The sequence below is a fragment of the Lissotriton vulgaris genome, unplaced genomic scaffold (assembly GCF_964263255.1).
Source record: "Lissotriton vulgaris unplaced genomic scaffold, aLisVul1.2 SCAFFOLD_1061, whole genome shotgun sequence".
Taxonomy (NCBI): Eukaryota; Metazoa; Chordata; class Amphibia; order Caudata; family Salamandridae; genus Lissotriton; species Lissotriton vulgaris.
The window spans coordinates 747,924-768,463 of record NW_028255006.1 but is presented as its reverse complement, the minus strand read 5'-3'; the positions used below and the strand labels follow the sequence as shown (position 1 = coordinate 768,463).

At 49.5% G+C, this 20,540-nt stretch overlaps 1 protein-coding gene across 1 annotated transcript in view; it reads right to left on the bottom strand.

Annotated features, from left to right (window-relative positions):
* Positions 1 to 405: 405 nt before the first annotated feature.
* LOC147659353 (cystathionine beta-synthase-like protein) overlaps positions 406 to 20,540 on the bottom strand; it is an 87,012-nt gene continuing 66,877 nt past the window's right edge. Inside the window, exons 6-13 of the mRNA XM_086951819.1 lie at positions 18,205 to 18,339; positions 18,035 to 18,104; positions 15,803 to 15,894; positions 8,406 to 8,531; positions 1,721 to 1,805; positions 1,400 to 1,505; positions 777 to 854; positions 406 to 544 (exon numbers count right to left, since the gene is read on the bottom strand). Coding sequence (XP_086807945.1) covers positions 406 to 544; positions 777 to 854; positions 1,400 to 1,505; positions 1,721 to 1,805; positions 8,406 to 8,531; positions 15,803 to 15,894; positions 18,035 to 18,104; positions 18,205 to 18,339 — 831 coding nt within the window. The remainder of the gene's footprint in view (positions 545 to 776; positions 855 to 1,399; positions 1,506 to 1,720; positions 1,806 to 8,405; positions 8,532 to 15,802; positions 15,895 to 18,034; positions 18,105 to 18,204; positions 18,340 to 20,540) is intronic.

The following is a 20,540-nucleotide window of genomic DNA, read 5'->3' as shown; positions in this document are numbered from 1 at the left end:
CAAGCGAGTCCATGGAAGTTCAGGTGAAACATTTGTCAACTCTTCTAATGTGTACATTAAACATAACAAAGAAATCGGTCTTAAAAGCTTATTGCAATATACCAATTGTACGGATTATTTTTCATCTCTAATGTAACATCTACAGCTCTTGCCGCTAGGAGGGATCATTCACTGTAAGTGGCCGCTTCCATTTCATGTGCACATATCGAACCGGGTGGTGGACGACAATGAAAGAACAGATTGAGGAAGTGCTTTTCTGGTTAAGACATCAGAATGGATATTCGAGTGCAGATAAATGCGCTGATCAAGAACAATAGTTAGCTGGGGAGGTACAGGGACACGAGGCTCAGTGTAGACAAGAAGCCGAAATGTCAGGGGAAGGTGGATTCTGTTGCATGTTACCACCTACCCAGACTCCTCCACGATGGGCACCTGGTCAAAGCCCTTCTCCCGCAAGACTTCAATTGTCCGCTCACAGGTGACGCTTGGAAGCACGGTCAGCGGAGCACAGAGGTTTAGTTCCTGCACCTTGATGTGCCACCACCTGCAACAGAGAGAGGAGGATAAGTAGGAAAAAGCAGATAAGGTGACCCAGTGGAGACACCCTCCGTGTACGTGAGGGTGTCCCCTGGGAGCGTAGAAGAGGTGCTGGGTAACTGATAGGCGTATTAACATGGTCTGGGGAACCAATGCCACATCCATATTGTGCTTGACACCCGAGATAAGGGCAAGGTAACTCATTCAATAGACTTAACATTGGTGTAATAGAAACGTACCAGGGTTTAGCCACCTCCAGGTCCTCAGTGGTCATGAACTGCTTCTGCACCATCCACTTGTCACTCAAGAACTTAGACCTATAAAGGAGATGGAGGAGAAATCAGAGATTGGAAACAAAAAGCAGACAACTCAACTGGTGCAGGCATGAACTAATAATCAAAGCAGGCTTCTGATGACCCCAGGAAGCAGAGGTGTAGGAGCTCACAATGCAGACCACCTCCCGGGTAACCACTGTGCCGGACCATGGAGTAGGCCGTACCGTCCATGCTCTGGAGGGGAACAAAGTGGTCACAAGACTGCGCAAGGAAGGAGGATCTAAACTCCAAATGATAGCGGGTATCAAGCACCTCAGATAAATGAAGATTGCACTCGGCCACACTCTTAAACATGATACCTGTCAAGCAACTTCAGTCCAGAACATCTGGCATCAAACGGATAGAGGCAATGGGACTGTACTGCTGTTACGCACGCAGGAACCCCCCTAGCACCACCCTGCTGCTTCTCAGATGTGTTTAAGAGTCCTGCTGTTTTCCAAAGACATTTCTCTGTTCCAGAGCAGAGTTGGTTTTGAAGCTCGTCTCCTACTTACTAGACTATATGGCTGGTCTTAGTAGGTGCTTACATGTAATTGCGGACAGAGTCCGGCAAGATGACCACGCAGCGCTGTCCTTCCTTCAGCTCCTGTGCAGCCTTCACCGCAATAGACATGGCTGTGCCAGAACTTCCTCCTGCAGAACCAGAGAAAAGAAATGCAACGTCACCAGGGAACTTCACAAGCTACATGCAAAGGGGAAAATACAATTTTGAATAATCTGAAATATGCTCTGTGAGTTGGTGGTTTGAATGCAAGAATTTGTACTAAAATTGAAAACAAAATGGAAAGTACTAATGAATGGCTTGAGCCTGTGTTGCAGTCAGTGGTAGGAGGAAGACCGGGTCTTACCGCACAGCAAGCCTTCCTGTCGGATCAGCATCCGGGCCATGGCAAAGGACTCCTCGTCGTTGCTCTTGTACCAGCAGTCCACCACCTGCACAGATTGAAACCACCGCGTCACACAAGAGCAGGCGAGCAAGAGACTCCAGTCTTGAACTGCAACAACCAACATCCCCAGGACAGATCTCACCAATACATCTATCACCTACTGCAGTCTGTGAAAGACCTAAAGAGGCCCCACCTTCTGATGAGCAACTGCTGGGCAGGAGCAAGCCTTTTGGAAATTGTCCCCTTTTAATGTTCTCTAAGTCAGTCACTGCTTGGATCCAGGAGGAAAGGGAAATGCCCAAAAAACCAGATATATCGGTGGACTTGACACACGGCACCTCTAGTACTTACTTCCATGACCAAAATAATATGAAAGCTGTGCAGTGGCTGTTGGGCCCCATTTTTCAATAAAGATCATTATATACCTACGATACAATAATAATATTTTAATATGGAAAGCTGCCATCTGCTCAAGTATTAGTTACACCCTGAATAAGTGTTGTGAAAATAATATCTTCGAAGAGCCCAACTTTGTGAGAAGATACAACAGCAGCTGATGGGAAATGGCACTTACACCCACTGTGGGCGTTCAATATACTTTGGACAGCCTTGGAGCGAGTAATGCCCTGGCCTATGTTCCACATCTGCACTCTACACCGGCATCCCCCAGAAACTCCTCAGGAAACCGCAGAACGCCTCCGCCAGACTCACCCTGAACATCCCCCGCCGCAGCCACACCCCCAAACACCTGAGAGACCTCCACTGGCTTCCAGTCAACAAAAGAATCACCTTTAATCTCCTCACACACCTACAAAGCCCTCCAAGACGGCGGACCTGCAGACATCAACCATCGCCTCTCCTTCTACCCACCCACCAGACACCCCTGCTCCGCCCAGCTCCGCCCAGCTGGACCTGGTCAGCATCCCATGGATCTGCAAGGCCGCAGCTGGAGGAACATCCTTCTCCTACCTCGTTGCAAAGACCTGGAACGCCTCTCCACCACAGGCAATCAGCATCGGGAAGGACCTCAAGAGCTGGCTCTTTGACTGACCCGCAGTTCTTCGACCGTCCAGCAGCGCCTTGAGACCCTTACGGGTGAGTAGTCGCGCTTTACAATCACCCTGATTGATTGATGGATACATCATCCTTAGGGCCATTCACACCCACATCTGTGCTGGTGGATGTTGCCAATTTCCCTCTATCAACTCCGAACCTGATGCTCTAGTTTGGAGCAGCTGCTGCGCTTTATATGTTTCATTCATTCATTCATTCAATTTCCTTGAACTGACAGAAAAGCGACAATCCAAGATGGAACTCGAGTGCGACCTGTGCCAAAACACGCATTGTACCCAAAATGGCCTTCATCTAATTGTCATCAAGTTTGGCTGAAAACACAAACATATTAGACATTTGTAAAACTCCATACTCAAGGGACACTGTGGCCTCTAATTAATAATCATTCACTGTGCCTGCTTACACCGTACCTTTAAGGAACTTCAAGACTGCCCCCGCCCCACCCCCCCATGAAGGATCTGGGTGGCAGCTCATTTAAAAGGAAATACAAAGGCAGGATCACAGCCTTGACACCCTTTTTACTAACCTCTTTGGAAGCAAGCATAGCCCAAAGTCCACAGGTCTCACCTTCGACAGGCATTGGCCGACCTTTTAGCTCTAGCAATGCTTTTTGCTAAATGGCTGCTGCTTCTTGATGTAGGTGGGTGCCTGTGTCATGGCACAGCTGCCACTCCGGCTTTGCTTTAATTGCCTTTGCCATACCCTGAGGTTTTGCAACTCTTTCTTTCAATAAAGCTGTCCCCAGTTAAGCAAGTGCCTAGGATGCTCCTATGCACTGCAGTCTTGTCTCAGGATATATGGAATATTTCTGAGTGTTCAAAGTAAGTCCTGGTTCTTGGAGTAGGGTGATGCACTCGGCTTTGGCGGCACGAGCCTCTCCCTTCGAAGGAGCGGTGACGAGTCATTCGCCGCCGGGTACGGATTCACTTCGTGACCAGGTCTTCGATACCTTTGATTCATTGGGACCTTCTCTATGGTTCCTTTTACTCTACTTAGAGCATCCGACAGTCTTTCCCAAGTGGGAGCACGGGCAGAGATTCTTCCCTCGGCCGGAAGAACCAAGGTCAGGCGGGGGGTGGGGGAGTGGTAGCTGGCAAATGTCAATCTCTGTTTGGGTGATCCAGGGAGTTGGCTGGGGGGCTCCCCTCTTCTTCCTCGGATGCTCTGCTGTAGTCCTGGCACTGCCCTCTTGAGGAGGAACAGACCTGACTGTAGCCCAACTGTTCTGGGGGATAGTAGGGTCTCCCTTGGCGTCTGGATTGGGGGGATCCCCCTCTGTAGACCCAAGAACTCTATGAACCACAGGAAGCACTAGTACAGGGGGCAGGGGGAGGGATGGAGGGCCCTGTCTTCTCATCCAAGTCTCCAGTCTTCTGGCACCACTGATCATCCAAGTCTACCCGCAGTGGACATGGTTCGATGCTGGAAATGTTCCCATCATGCACTGGGACAGGAACAGACTAATTTGCATACAGCCAGGTTCTGAAACTGGGATGGTGCAGTGAGCTAAAAAACGGTGTTGGATCTAGCCCTGATCTCTTGACTGGGTGAGAGTATTCTGTTTAATTCAGAGACTCTGTCCCTCACCACCCCTTGTTGTAAATATTTTTGTCCACCCTAAGCGTGGAAGGGTATACTCAGATGTGAGTCCCTTGCTCATTGCACCATCAGGATTCAAGCAAGCCGGGCCGAAGAGGCTGAAATGCCAGAAACCGGTCCCCGGTAGCTTGTTTCCTTCCCAGTGTAAGAATTGGCTTTTGTAGTTTGGTTTGCCCTGTTCCCATCATGCACTGGGACAGGAACAGACTAATTTGCATACAGCCAGGTTCTGAAACTGGGATGGTGCAGTGAGCTAAAAAACGGTGTTGGATCTAGCCCTGATCTCTTGACTGGGTGAGAGTATTCTGTTTAATTCAGAGACTCTGTCCCTCACCACCCCTTGTTGTAAATATTTTTGTCCACCCTAAGCGTGGAAGGGTATACTCAGATGTGAGTCCCTTGCTCATTGCACCATCAGGATTCAAGCAAGCCGGGCCGAAGAGGCTGAAATGCCAGAAACCGGTCCCCGGTAGCTTGTTTCCTTCCCAGTGTAAGAATTGGCTTTTGTAGTTTGGTTTGCCCTGTTCCCATCATGCACTGGGACAGGAACAGACTAATTTGCATACAGCCAGGTTCTGAAACTGGGATGGTGCAGTGAGCTAAAAAACGGTGTTGGATCTAGCCCTGATCTCTTGACTGGGTGAGAGTATTCTGTTTAATTCAGAGACTCTGTCCCTCACCACCCCTTGTTGTAAATATTTTTGTCCACCCTAAGCGTGGAAGGGTATACTCAGATGTGAGTCCCTTGCTCATTGCACCATCAGGATTCAAGCAAGCCGGGCCGAAGAGGCTGAAATGCCAGAAACCGGTCCCCGGTAGCTTGTTTCCTTCCCAGTGTAAGAATTGGCTTTTGTAGTTTGGTTTGCCCTGTTCCCATCATGCACTGGGACAGGAACAGACTAATTTGCATACAGCCAGGTTCTGAAACTGGGATGGTGCAGTGAGCTAAAAAACGGTGTTGGATCTAGCCCTGATCTCTTGACTGGGTGAGAGTATTCTGTTTAATTCAGAGACTCTGTCCCTCACCACCCCTTGTTGTAAATATTTTTGTCCACCCTAAGCGTGGAAGGGTATACTCAGATGTGAGTCCCTTGCTCATTGCACCATCAGGATTCAAGCAAGCCGGGCCGAAGAGGCTGAAATGCCAGAAACCGGTCCCCGGTAGCTTGTTTCCTTCCCAGTGTAAGAATTGGCTTTTGTAGTTTGGTTTGCCCTGTTCCCATCATGCACTGGGACAGGAACAGACTAATTTGCATACAGCCAGGTTCTGAAACTGGGATGGTGCAGTGAGCTAAAAAACGGTGTTGGATCTAGCCCTGATCTCTTGACTGGGTGAGAGTATTCTGTTTAATTCAGAGACTCTGTCCCTCACCACCCCTTGTTGTAAATATTTTTGTCCACCCTAAGCGTGGAAGGGTATACTCAGATGTGAGTCCCTTGCTCATTGCACCATCAGGATTCAAGCAAGCCGGGCCGAAGAGGCTGAAATGCCAGAAACCGGTCCCCGGTAGCTTGTTTCCTTCCCAGTGTAAGAATTGGCTTTTGTAGTTTGGTTTGCCCTGTTCCCATCATGCACTGGGACAGGAACAGACTAATTTGCATACAGCCAGGTTCTGAAACTGGGATGGTGCAGTGAGCTAAAAAACGGTGTTGGATCTAGCCCTGATCTCTTGACTGGGTGAGAGTATTCTGTTTAATTCAGAGACTCTGTCCCTCACCACCCCTTGTTGTAAATATTTTTGTCCACCCTAAGCGTGGAAGGGTATACTCAGATGTGAGTCCCTTGCTCATTGCACCATCAGGATTCAAGCAAGCCGGGCCGAAGAGGCTGAAATGCCAGAAACCGGTCCCCGGTAGCTTGTTTCCTTCCCAGTGTAAGAATTGGCTTTTGTAGTTTGGTTTGCCCTGTTCCCATCATGCACTGGGACAGGAACAGACTAATTTGCATACAGCCAGGTTCTGAAACTGGGATGGTGCAGTGAGCTAAAAAACGGTGTTGGATCTAGCCCTGATCTCTTGACTGGGTGAGAGTATTCTGTTTAATTCAGAGACTCTGTCCCTCACCACCCCTTGTTGGAAATATAAAAACAGGCACATGCAGGTCTACCGACGCCATGCATTCTCACTGGCGAAGAAAACGACACATTTGCTGAATATTCAGCAAGCAGAAGGTTTCATTTTTTGCCCCATTTTAGGTTCCAAGAGGGACAAAAGTCTGACTCTGACTTTTTCTGGAACAAACTTAGCACAATACATTGCCTGGTTCTCCTGCAACTTTGGAGCGTTTTCAACAGTACACTTCTCTTGTGAAGAAGCGTTTTTACTTCTTGAATGAAATGTTTTGGATGAAGCCACCTGGAAGCCGTCTGCGGAATGGAAGACTGAGGAGAATGAAATCTGAATTTGTAACCAGGTTTCATAATATTCATCACCCAAACATTTCCTGTGATGCTCTGCCAGGCAGGAAGATGGTAGGACCCCGACTCACCACTCCCACCTTCCTCCTCCCAAAAATAAGCACTTGCAAAGAAAGAATATGGATGTTAAAAAAAGTGATGCAACAACAAACCCCAAAATTACAGTTTTTAGACAAAATATGAATTAAAATGGCAGCAGCAATTGTGCATCGTTTTTTGGGCGAACCAGGAAAATGCCTCGAGTCACCGACCTCAGACTGCTTGATGGGAAGGCCGGGGGCCTTAGATTTCTTGTATTAGTTTGGAGTTTGAGAAAGGGTCTAGTGAAGTTACGGGACAGTCCAATACATTATTCTGTTAATTTGAGTAATTGTATGTTTTTAAAACCCCATGGCATGGCTCTCTCCGCGGAAAGTTTTGAAATGAAGGTGATCCAGGGATCCGCACACGCGCAGACCTATGATACGGTTTATGGATATCTGAGAGCGTCCCATGACAGAGAGGACCTCTTTCACAACTGCTCGCTGTTGCATCCTCCTTATGTTACACAGCAGATGTCTGAAGCTCAGCTCGAGGGGCCGCTTGGTCTCAGAGAGGTTACTAGCGCAGACTGCCACACGTGCCCTTCGATCGGACACTCTGGACAAGTTCCTTAGAGGGGATTGTATTTCTGATGACTTGGAGGACAGGTCACAGAATAGGTTCTTTTAAGACTTTGAAATGTACTATCACCAACAAGCCAGATGTGTTTTTCTCATTTTTTGTTTTCTAGGCATAGAACGGGGAAGTGCTGTGGATACTCTGTCATGCTTTGCTTTGAAAAAAACCCACTAATTTTTCAATTCTGCCTACAACAGCACCACCCTCTCACGCCAAGGGACTTTTGGTGGAAATATAGACAGCACAAACTGCCACAGGTAAAGAAGGAGGGATTCAGCAAGTGTTCCTCTAATGGAAAAGAAATATGGGTTTGGAGGAGTCAAGATGTGTCGATATTCTGCCCAATGGACGCCCGGGACAATAACGCACCTAGAAAACGATCAACAGGTCCTCCTGGCCAGCCCCAACTGAAAAGCATGTCCAGACCTAGTATATGAATGCTTGCAAATCTACAGCCCAGGTAAAGCTACCTGATGTAAATCTTTGGGAGAATTACTTTCTCTACCATTACCTAGACAACCAAGGAGTGTCACTTCCTAAAACTTCATTTAACACTCACAGCATTCACGCTGCCAGGCTTGCGAGCAAGAAACGCACGTAGAGCAGACAACAGCGCTTCTCCTACTACAGAGGAGAGTCTGGAAGGGTATCCCAAAAGAGAGCCAAGGAGCACCTTCCGTGGTCCACCTCCAGGAGCAGCTTCAGACCTTCCTCCTTCGCAAACATCAACTTCTACTGAATCCTTTTATCAGACCACAGATGAAGAGAGCCCCCTCTAACAGCTACTTGCACTGCTATGATTCGTATCCTGTAACCCGCTCTTGTACAAGGAGCTCTTGTGTTATGGGTAGGTAGACGCACACGCAAACACAGCAGCGCACAAAGCACAAACTCACCGATCTGTCCAGCACTGTGGGAATGAAGTCGTACCCAATGCCTTCCACTTCATACGCAGTCTTGTCTGTCACATTCAAAGATTCGGGCTCCGCCAGGATGGAACCTTCTGGATCAACACCAATCACCTGCCATTAGAAGAGAGATGGGGTCAGACGGCTACTACGCCTTGCATTCTGTATTCAGTGATCACACAGAGCCAGATACAGAAGAAGAGGCAACATGTCAAGGCTAAGAGCAAGCATGGAAAGATAGAGACAAACATGTCAAGGATAGAAACACGTGGGTAAACATGAAGGTAAACATGTCAAGTCTAGGACCGCACGGCTAAAGATAGTGGCAAACATGTCTAGGCTGGGAGCGCGCGGCGAAAGATGGAGTCAAACATGTCTAGGCTGGGAGCGCGCTGGGAAAGATGGAGTCAAACATGTGAAGGCTGGGAGCGCGCGGCGAAAGATGGAGTCAAACATGTCAAGGCTGGGAACGCGCGGCGAAAGATGGAGTCAAACATGTGAAGGCTAGGAGTGCACGGAGAAAGATGGAGTCAAAGATGTCAAGGCTGGGAGCGCGCGGCGAAAGATGGAGTCAAACATGTGAAGGCTAGGAGTGCACGGAGAAAGATGGAGTCAAACATGTGAAGGGTAGGCGAACGCGTGGAAAGATGGAGTCCAACATGTCAAGGCTGGGAGCGCGCGGCAAAAAACGAAGTCAAACATGTCGAGGCTGGGAGCGAGCGGCAAAAGATGGAGTCAAACATGTCAAGGCTGGGAGTGCGCGGCGAAAGATGGAGTCAAACATGTCAAGGCTGGGACCACAGGGGTAAAGATAGTGGCAAACATGTTTAGGCTGGGAGCGCGCGGGGAAAGATGAAGTCAAACATGTGAAGGCTGGGAGCGCGCGGCGCAAAATGGAGTCAAACATGTCAAGGCTGGGAGCGCGCGGCGAAAGATGGAGTCAAACATGTCAAGGCTGGGAGCGCGCGGCGAAAGTTGGAGTCAAACATGTGAAGGCTAGGAGTGCATGGAGAAAGATGGAGTTAAAGATGTCAAGGCTGGGAGCGCGCGGCGAAAGATGAAGTCAAACATGTGAAGGCAAGGAGTGCACGGAGAAAGATGGAGTCAAACATGTGAAGGGTAGGCGAACGCATGGAAATATGGAGTCAAACGTGAAGGCTAGGAGTGCACAGAGAAAGATGGAGTCAAACATGTCAGGGCTGGGAGCGCGCGGTGAAAGATGGAGTCAAACATGTCAAGGCTGGGAGCGCGCGGCGAAAGATTGAGTCAAACATGTGAAGGCTAGGAGTGCACGGAGAAAGATGGAATCAAACACGTCAAGGCTGGGAGCGCGCGGCGAAAGTTGGAGTCAAACATGTGAAGGCTAGGAGTGCACGGAGAAAGATGGAATCAAACACGTCAAGGCTGGGAACGCGCGGCGAAAGTTGGAGTCAAACATGTGAAGGCTAGGAGTGCATGGAGAAAGATGGAGTTAAAGATGTCAAGGCTGGGAGCGCGCGGCGAAAGATGAAGTCAAACATGTGAAGGCAAGGAGTGCACGGAGAAAGATGGAGTCAAACATGTGAAGGGTAGGCGAACGCATGGAAATATGGAGTCAAACGTGAAGGCTAGGAGTGCACAGAGAAAGATGGAGTCAAACATGTCAGGGCTGGGAGCGCGCGGTGAAAGATGGAGTCAAACATGTCAAGGCTGGGAGCGCGCGGCGAAAGATTGAGTCAAACATGTGAAGGCTAGGAGTGCACGGAGAAAGATGGAATCAAACACGTCAAGGCTGGGAGCGCGCGGCGAAAAATAAAGTCAAACATGTCAAGGCTGGGAGCGCGCGGCGAAAGATGGAGTCAAACATGTCAAGGCTGGGAGCACGCGGCGAAAGATTGAGTCAAACATGTCAAGGCTGGGAGAGCGCGGCGAAAGATGGAGTCAAACGTGAAGGCTAGGAGTGCACGGAGAAAGATGGAATCAAACACATCAAGGCTGGGAGTGCACGGAGAAAGATGGAGTCAAACATGTCAAGGCTGGGGAGCGCGCGGCGAAAGATGGAGTCAAACATGTCAAGGCTGGGAGTGTGCGGCGAAAGATGGAGTAAAACATGTCAAGGCTAGGAACGCACAGGGAGAGATAGAATCAAACATGTCAAGGGTAGGCGAACGCGTGGAAGGATGGAGTCAAACATGTGAAGGCTGGGAGCGCACCAGCTGAAAGATGGAGTCAAACATGTCAAGGCTGGGAGTGCACTGAGAAAGATGGAGTCAAACATGTCCAGGCTGGGAGCGAGCGGCGAAAGATGGAGTCAAACATGTCAAGAGTGGGAGCGTGCGGTGAAAGATGGAGTCAAACATGAAGGCTAGGAGTGCACGGAGAAAGATGGAGTCAAACATGTCAAGGCTGGGAGTGTGCGGCGAAAGATGGAGTAAAACATGTCAAGGCTAGGAACGCACAGGGAGAGATAGAATCAAACATGTCAAGGGTAGGCGAACGCGTGGAAGGATGGAGTCACACATGTGAAGGCTGGGAGCGCACCAGCTGTAAGATGGAGTCAAACATGTCAAGGCTGGGAGTGCACTGAGAAAGATGGAGCCAAACATGTCAAGGCTGGGAGCGCGCGGCGAAAGATGGAGTCAAACATGTCAAGGCTGGGAGCGCGCGGCGAAAGATGGAGTAAAACATGTCAAGGCTAGGAACGCACAGGGAGAGATAGAATCACACATGTCAAGGGTAGGTGAACGCGTGGAAGGATGGAGTCAAACATGTGAAGGCTGGGAGCGCGCCAGCTGAAAGATGGAGTCAAACATGTCAAGGTTGGGAGTGCACGGAGAAAGATGGAGTCAAACATGTCAAGGCTGGGAGCGCGCAGCGAAAGATGGAGTCAAACATGTCAAGGCAGGGAGCGTGCGGCGAAAGATGGATTCAAACATGTCAAGGCTGGGAGCGCGCCGCAAAAGATGGAGTAAAACATGTCAAGGCTAGGAACGCACGGGGAGAGATAGAATCAAACATGTCAAGGGTAGGCGAACGCGTGGAAGGATGGAGTCAAACATGGGAAGGCTGGGAGCGCACAGCGAAAGATGGAGTCAAACATGTGAAGGCTGGGAGTGCACGGAGAAAGATTGAGTCAAACATGAAGGCTAGGAGTGCACGGAGAAAGATGGAGTCAAACATGTCAAGGCTGGGAGCGCGCGGCGAAAGATGGAGTAAAACATGTCAAGGCTGGGAGCGCGCCAGCTGAAAGATAGAGACAAACATGTCAAGGTTGGGAGTGCACGGAGAAAGATGGAGTCAAACATGTCAAGGCTGGGAGCGCGCAGCGAAAGATGGAGTCAAACATGTCAAGGCAGGGAGCGTGCGGCGAAAGATGGATTCAAACATGTCAAGGCTGGAAGCGCGCGGCGAAAGATGGAGTCAAACATGTCAAGGCAGGGAGCGTGCGGCGAAAGATGGATTCAAACATGTCAAGGCTGGGAGCGCGCAGCGAAAGATGGAGTCAAACATGTCAAGGCAGGGAGCGTGCGGCGAAAGATGGATTCAAACATGTCAAGGCTGGGAGCGCGCCGCAAAAGATGGAGTAAAACATGTCAAGGCTAGGAACGCACGGGGAGAGATAGAATCAAACATGTCAAGGGTAGGCGAACGTGTGGAAGGATGGAGTCAAACATGGGAAGGCTGGGAGTGCACAGAGAAAGATGGAGTCAAACATGTCAGGGCTGGGAGCGCGCGGTGAAAGATGGAGTCAAACATGTCAAGGCTGGGAGCGCGCGGCGAAAGATTGAGTCAAACATGTGAAGGCTAGGAGTGCACGGAGAAAGATGGAATCAAACACGTCAAGGCTGGGAGCGCGCGGCGAAAAATAAAGTCAAACATGTCAAGGCTGGGAGCGCGCGGCGAAAGATGGAGTCAAACATGTCAAGGCTGGGAGCACGCGGCGAAAGATGGAGTCAAACGTGAAGGCTAGGAGTGCACGGAGAAAGATGGAATCAAACACATCAAGGCTGGGAGTGCACGGAGAAAGATGGAGTCAAACATGTCAAGGCTGGGGAGCGCGCGGCGAAAGATGGAGTCAAACATGTCAAGGCTGGGAGTGTGCGGCGAAAGATGGAGTAAAACATGTCAAGGCTAGGAACGCACAGGGAGAGATAGAATCAAACATGTCAAGGGTAGGCGAACGCGTGGAAGGATGGAGTCAAACATGTGAAGGCTGGGAGCGCACCAGCTGAAAGATGGAGTCAAACATGTCAAGGCTGGGAGTGCACTGAGAAAGATGGAGTCAAACATGTCAAGGCTGGGAGCGCGCGGCGAAAGATGGAGTCAAACATGTCAAGAGTGGGAGCGTGCGGTGAAAGATGGAGTCAAACATGAAGGCTAGGAGTGCACGGAGAAAGATGGAGTCAAACATGTCAAGGCTGGGAGCGCGCGGCGAAAGATGGAGTAAAACATGTCAAGGCTAGGAACGCACAGAGAGAGATAGAATCAAACATGTCAAGGGTAGGCGAACGCGTGGAAGGATGGAGTCAAACATGTGAAGGCTGGGAGCGCGCCAGCTGAAAGATGGAGTCAAACATGTCAAGGTTGGGAGTGCACGGAGAAAGATGGAGTCAAACATGTCAAGGCTGGGAGCGCGCAGCGAAAGATGGAGTCAAACATGTCAAGGCAGGGAGCGTGCGGCGAAAGATGGATTCAAACATGTCAAGGCTGGGAGCGCGCCGCAAAAGATGGAGTAAAACATGTCAAGGCTAGGAACGCACGGGGAGAGATAGAATCAAACATGTCAAGGGTAGGCGAACGCGTGGAAGGATGGAGTCAAACATGTGAAGGCTGGGAGTGCACGGAGAAAGATTGAGTCAAACATGTGAAGGCTAGGAGTGCACAGAGAAAGATGAAGTCAAACATGTCAAGGCTGGGAGTGCATGGAGGAAGATTGAGTCAAACATGTCAAGGCTGGGAGCGCGCAGCGAAAGATGGAGTCAAACATGTCAAGGCTGGGAGCGTGCGGCGAAAGATGGAGTCAAACATGTCAAGGCTGGGAGCGCGCGGCGAAAGGTGGAGTCAACATGTGAAGTCTAGGAACGCACGGGGAGAGATAGAATCAAACATGTCAAGGGTAGGCGAACTCGTGGAAAGATGGAGTCAAACATGTGAAGGCTAGGAAAACACAGGGAAAGATGGAGTCAAATATGTAAAGAGTAGAAGCACGCTGGGAAACAGAGTCAATCATGTCAAGGCTAAAACAAGCGAGGAAAGATGGAATAAAACATGTCAAGGCTTGGAACGAGCGGGAAAGATGGAGACAAACATGTCAAGGGTAGGAGCATGCGGGGACAGATGGCTATTTAACACGTGCATTTTAGCTGGCCAGGGCTGTTCCACAAGGGACATATTGGCAATCACAAACCTTTGATCGACAAATATATCATTATTACGTGTACCTTCGCGCTCTCACGTGGGCAGGCTGCAGAGCATGAGAGGGCTTTTCTGCCGACTGTGCTTTGGGTGAAGGAGAACATTAGAAGCAGGTTATGGGTTTAAATATTGTTGGTCTACTTCATGGATCAGTGAGATGCACTCGCACATACGCAAAACTAGTTCTACAGCGTATAACAGAAAATTCTACATACGAAGACCAACGAGGCACCAGGTGATAAACAATCTGGAGAGAATCCCCATTCAGAGCGGAGAACTAACTTTCAGGTGGTCACACTTAATCCTACGCCTGTAGCCTAGATTGCACTCTAGTACTTGCAAGAGAACTACTACACCCCCCGCCATACCCCTGGAGGGGGGCACCCAGGGGCTTTAATGTGTGATCACCAGCCTTACCTGGACACCTCCCACTGGTACTGGAGAGTAACATCAGAATACAACCACGTCCACTGACACCAAACTGACCTCTGCCAGAACTCCAGGATTAGACTCCCCAACAGACACCCAGAGGCAGGGACTTATACTCCCCAATCGCCACACTCCCAGATGCCTAATGTCAACAGAATGTTCTTCCACATTACAGCTCTCCAGAAGGGATATACGAGGACTGCTCTGGGTAATGCTTCCCCTTCTTCAATTTCCACCATCCCTTCAGCCACCTTCATCGCTTAAGATACTTCTGGATTAAACGATAACTCATAAACATGACTACCGCCTCCATGAAACAGACCCGGTTATGAATTACCACGGCTTTGACTACCTACGGGCAGCAGAATGGACTTCGGCATCAACACCGTCTTCAACAGACGGCCTATGAGCAGAAAAGGTACTCATGAGCTACTACAGTCCTCCATGCACACCCTACTGACTACACAGTCGACAATTACTCAACATCGCGGTGCGGTCTGCTGCGAGCAGTCGTTCATGAAGTCACCTCTCTGGCAGTAAGATCCAGCCACGGCTTGCCAACGCCTCTAGAGAGCATCCGCCTGCTCTGCAGAGGTTCCGCGAGCGAGGAGGAGCAATGCACGATGTTCGAGCATGGAGATATCCTTCTCTAGTGGTGTCGCTACACTACGAACGGCACGTCACACATCAGTAATGTGGTAAACCAGGAGGGGCAAGCCACTCAAGAGCATGGGGGTGCATCAGTCGGAGTATGTAACTCCAAACCAATGCGGTACGCCATACAGAGTATGTCACATCCTTAGAGAGGGGGCAAATAGAGAAGAAATGTCACTGATGGGTGATGGAGGACAATAAGCAGGGCGTCCCGAAGCCTAGCAAAGGGGAACACCAGACATGTGTCACCAACAGGTGTTGGGGTGAAATAGGCAGCGTGTCACTCATAGGTAATGACGCTTCGCCAGGCACACCACGTACGTTGTTAGTGGTAGGACTTAACAGGCAAGGTATGTCACACCTAGGAGACTGGGGATTACCTGGCCCGGCATTTCACCTCTGTCAGACAGGATTCCTAGCAGGGCATCATGCCCAGTGTTGATCAGGTAGGGAAGTGCTTGTCTTAGTAACAAGGGTTCACCTAGGTGTTGTGCCGCTAACTACTGATGGGGGTTCAACTGCCAGAACGTGTCAATCCCCGGGCTGGTGTTTCAGAGGCGAGTCTGTTCATTCCCTAGCACTGGGGTACACCAGGTAGAGAACGCCATTTATTGGTGAAGGGGTACACCACACAGGGCACGTCACTCTGATTTAACAGGAAAGCAGGCGTAGAAAGATAGAGTCAAACATGTCAAGAATAGGAACGCGCAGGGAAATGTGGAGTCAAACATGTGAAAGCTAGGAATGCGGGGGAAAGATAGCGGCAAAGATAGTGCACTTCACACACTGGTGATGAGTCACCAGTAGGGCATGACATCCCTTATACTGAATTCAACAGGAATCATCTATTCCCTAGGGAGAGAGAGAGAGAGAGAGAGGGGTTAACTAGACCCGGTGTGTTAACTCACCTTGCATTCAGGGCACCTCTCCTTAACCTTCCGGGCAAGTCCTGTGATGGTGCCACCTGTGCCCGCGCCAACCACCAGCATGTCCAGTTTATCTGTGAGCAGAAGAGACAGAGATGGAAACAAACAAGACTGTCTTAGTTCATCTCACAGCGGCGAGACATTATTTTCATTTGCAAAGGGGAGAGCCACTACACTGGATTACAATGTGTCTTTAGCTGCAAAGTTACTTGAACATTAGACACTGCACATTTCAGATGGCTCGAGTCAGCTTGAGCTCATCACTGCTGTTGGGAACAGAATATGCACTTTCTAAATTTGGATATAAACCATGAATTCAATTTGCATCCATGTAGTGGTGTGTGTGATAGGGTCCTGCCCTCATGCGCCCGACGGACGGCCAGCACTGCCAGGATGTGTGTGATAGGGTCCTGCCCTCATGCGCCCGACGGACGGCCAGCACTGCCAGGATGTGTGTGATAGGGTCCTGCCCTCATGCGCCCGACGGACAGCCAGCACTGCCAGGATGTGTGTGATAGGGTCCTGCCCTCATGCGCCCGACGGACGGCCAGCACTGCCAGGGTGTGTGTGATAGGGTCCTGTCCACAAGTGCCTGATGGACAGCCACCAGGGTGTGTGTGATAGGGTCCTGCCCACAAGTGCCCGACGGACAGCCACCAGGGCTGTCCGTCGGGCACTTGTGGGCAGGACCACAAATGTCTGTGGAAGTCCACTGGCACCCTCACGGACTTCCACAGACATTTGGCGTGCTGTGTGCAGCCTGAGGGGCACTGCTGCCCTCATGCGACCCAGAGACTGTGCCTTTGAACATCCTCGGCAACTCTGCTGTCCAGTGGCCCCTGAGCGTTTGCATTTCTAATTGACTCGTTTTGGCTTCGGTGGTCCCCCAATCCCTTTCCCTCCTGACTCCTGTGGCAGCCCCCCTCTGCTCTGCTCCTCTATGGCCGCCATTTTGCTGCTGCTCTCAGCCGCTTCCTTCTCCTGACCCTGGCCCACCATCTTGTCCGTTCCCTCTGCCTTTAGCCTTCTCCCTCGTTTCCCCCTTGACGATCCTCAAATGTTTCTGATTTGCCTTTATTCCATACCCCAGTATCCCTCCCACCCTCCCTACTCCCACCCAATTCTACTTTTTGTATATATATGTATATAGAGATAACTCTAATCACTAGTATATGCAGTAGACTTTGTACTCTCTACCATTCCTATGTGACTCTTAGAATATATCCATTCGTATCTCTTCCTTGAATGACTTTACTATCTGTACATTTGCAATTTTTCTTTCTGTGTGTATCTCTTCCTTGTGGGACTTTACATCTTGTACATTTGCAATTTTTTCTGTTTGTATCTTTTATGTAACGCATGTAATCCTAAGTCCTTATGTTTTGTGTTTTGTAACTGGTTCTTATGTAAAGCGCTCTGACACATTCGGGTAAAGTTTGCGCTATATAAAATCGCATTAAATAAAAAATAAATACAAATAAAATAAAGGGTGTGTGTGATAGGGTCCTGCCCACATGCGCCCGGCGGACAGCTACCACTGCTAGGGTGTGTGTGATAGGGTCCTACCCACATGTGCCTGATGGATAGCCAGCACTGCCAGGGTGTGTGTGATAGGGTCCTGCCCACAAGTGCCCGACGGACCAGCCAGCACTGCCAGGGTGTGTGTGATAGGGTCCTGCCCAAATGCACCCGATGGACAGCCGCCACTCCCAGGGTGTGTGTGATAGGGTCCTGCCCACATGTGCCTGACGGACAGCCACCATTGCCAGGGTGTGTGTGATAGGGTCCTGCCCAAAGGCGCCCGACGGACAGCCAGCACTGCTAGGGTGTGTGCGATAGGGTCCTGCCCACATGCACCCGATGGACAGCCGCCACTGCCAGGGTGTGTGTGATAGGGTCCTGCCCACATGCACCAGATGGACAGCTACCACTGCCAGGGTGTGTGTGATAGGGTCCTACCCACAAGTGCCCGACGGACAGCCACCACTGCCAGAGTGTGTGTGATAGGGTCCTACCCACATGCGCCCGGCAGACAGCCACCATTGCCAGGGTGTGTGTGATAGGGTCCTGCCCACATGCGCCCGACGGACAGCCATCACTGCCAGGGTGTGTGTGATAGGGTCCTGCCCACATGCGCCCGACGGACAGCCACCACTGCCAGGTTGGAGGCCACTTAGGAAGGGGCACCTATACAAACCCAGGAGATGCACTTACTGTCACACTGCTGTAGGATTTCCTCGGCTGTAGAGTCGTAGTGAGCCAACGGGTTGCTGGCATTGCGGTACTATTAGAGGAGAGAGAATACAGATACAGAATGTTCAGACGAATGCGAGATCACATCAGGGCCAGAAGGGTGTGTGGAGAGGGTGCAAGGCCTCACATACCTGGTCCAATATATGAGAATTGGGGATCTCATTCTTAAGCCTCCAGGCCACGCCCACGTGAGATTCTGGGGAGTCATACCTGGCACTGGTGGGGGTCCGGACAATCTCAGCCCCCAGAGCTCTGAGCACATCCACCTGGAACGGAGAGAAGAGAGGGCTCTTATTGCACATCCGACAGATCCAGGTGCCCCCTAGGGTGTCCCACTCTAGACCATACTCCCCTTCATCTAGGTATCACAAACCATCCCGAATATGTGAAGCCAATAATCTTGCACACTCATATTCCTCATTTCCCAAATAAATAGTATCTAGTATCATGTATGGTCAAGGGCAGTTTGTGGGGAATCAATAGCTACATGGCATTTTTTCTGCAAGTCCTCACGCACCCAGTGTTTTATAAGAGAAAAACTAAATTTCTGAGAAAGAGAAACTTTAAAAGCCTATAAAATACAGAAAAGAAGAAAGTTTATGAATCACTGAACTAGAGAAAATGCATTTAAAGGCTCATTTAGAATGAACAGAAAGATTTCAATCTTTACAACTCCCAGGCAGACTGCACAATATTTACTGGACTCCACAGATCATTTGGACTGCCTCGAAAACATATCAATGATAGGATGAACAAGTGGGGGGGCGTGTGGCCGGCTGCGAGGATCAAAGGAAGGCCTTAAATCCACAGCTATATCAGCTATGTTGAGAACTTTGTCTCTGGCATGTGGTCATCCACAAATTGTAATTATTTACAATAAGGTAAGAAATATTCTGGAGGGAGAGGTTTTTAGGGCTCCATCAATTAAGGTAAGAGATACACAAGGTGTTTTTTCCTTGAATATCTGAGTGTAGGGAATGTTTACAGCAAATGAGACTGGAGTCATGCGGCACCTCTGCAAACAGTCACCGGAAAGAGAGGGTCTACAGTAAAATGATGCAGGGAGTGCACAAAACAAGATGCTTCCCGGAACAACAGACCATTTGAGGAGGAAATGTTGGCTTAAGGTCCACCCCAGTACAGAGAAGGTGGTCCAGCTTGGTAATAGTTGTAAAGGATTCACTATTTTATGCACGGTCATTGGTTATTCAAGTAGGAAGCAAACCAGATGAGGACTGCACCCTTTAACCCGAGGTTCTTACTGCAGGTCCTGAGAAGATTGAGGCGATTCTCCTCGGTCCAGAAAGATGAGCGAAAGGAGACCCTTTCGTCCAGGAGGCTCGGTGCGTCAGCCATTTTGAGTGTTGTGGTCTCAATGCTGCAGCCTGACCCGAAGCCTACCTGGAGCTCATCCAGGCGGCCGCGTTCCTCTATCACAGGTTGGAGCAGCACGCTAGGTAGGAGGGATAGTGTGGAGACTGGAGGTGGGGAGGGTGGGGGTTGTTGACATCCTCTGGATCTTCCCCAGGCTTTTTTGTAAGTAATGGTAAGACTTGTTCTATTTTTAGGAGTCTGCAACTGTTCCTTAGGACAGGGAGGCGAGGATTTATTTATTCAGCTCTTCCAAGAAGGTTTTGATGATGGGCAGATCTCTCTTGGAAGAGAGGTAGGGAGAGAAATGAGAGGAGTGTTTATTCTTAGATATGACTGAAAATAGTCCCTCCGAAGTGAAGGACGACCACGGTGCCAGAAGAATCGTGCGTCTGCGGAGTCGGACTCTCAGAGGCATGTGAGGGAGAGTTGTTTTCACACTTTTTCTGCATGAAATACAGTTAATCAGGCTTAGGCACATTTCAATAAATGGAGTGGAGCAAAACCTATTTTGCTTTTAACACCAAAATACCCTGAGACGGCTCCTGCTTATTTAGCGAATAAATATGATCACCACAAGTAAGAATGCTGCTACCCTAAGAACAACCAAAGCCAACCTGTGGCTTTCTTGGAGCGCACATCAAAGTTGGAAAAACTCCACTTAGATCTCATGGAAAGGAAGCTTTTATTTGTCACATGATGAATACCTCTTCTTCAAACTTAAGATATCCTGAATGACAGAAAATTTTGAAAAGATAGTGTTGGCCTTTCTAAGGGGCACGAGTATGTCTAGAAAGAGTTTTCATAATCTTTACTTTCAAAATTTTAAGCCTGTAAAAACTCTATGCTTTGCAAACAGTAGTGAGAGCCTTCCCTTATCCCTTTCCCCAGTCAGGTCTTAGTTTCACTAATGTCTCAGTGGTACTTTTTGTTGCCAAGACTTCTCAATACTACTTTTCAATCATCTATTTAGACAACCAGTTTTCTGAAACACCTTGTATGTTGACCTAGTAAATTGTATCCAGGAAAGTGTTCCAAATCTGGCAGTTCTTACCTTGAAATATTACCACACAACCTTTGAAAATTGCAGCTTTTG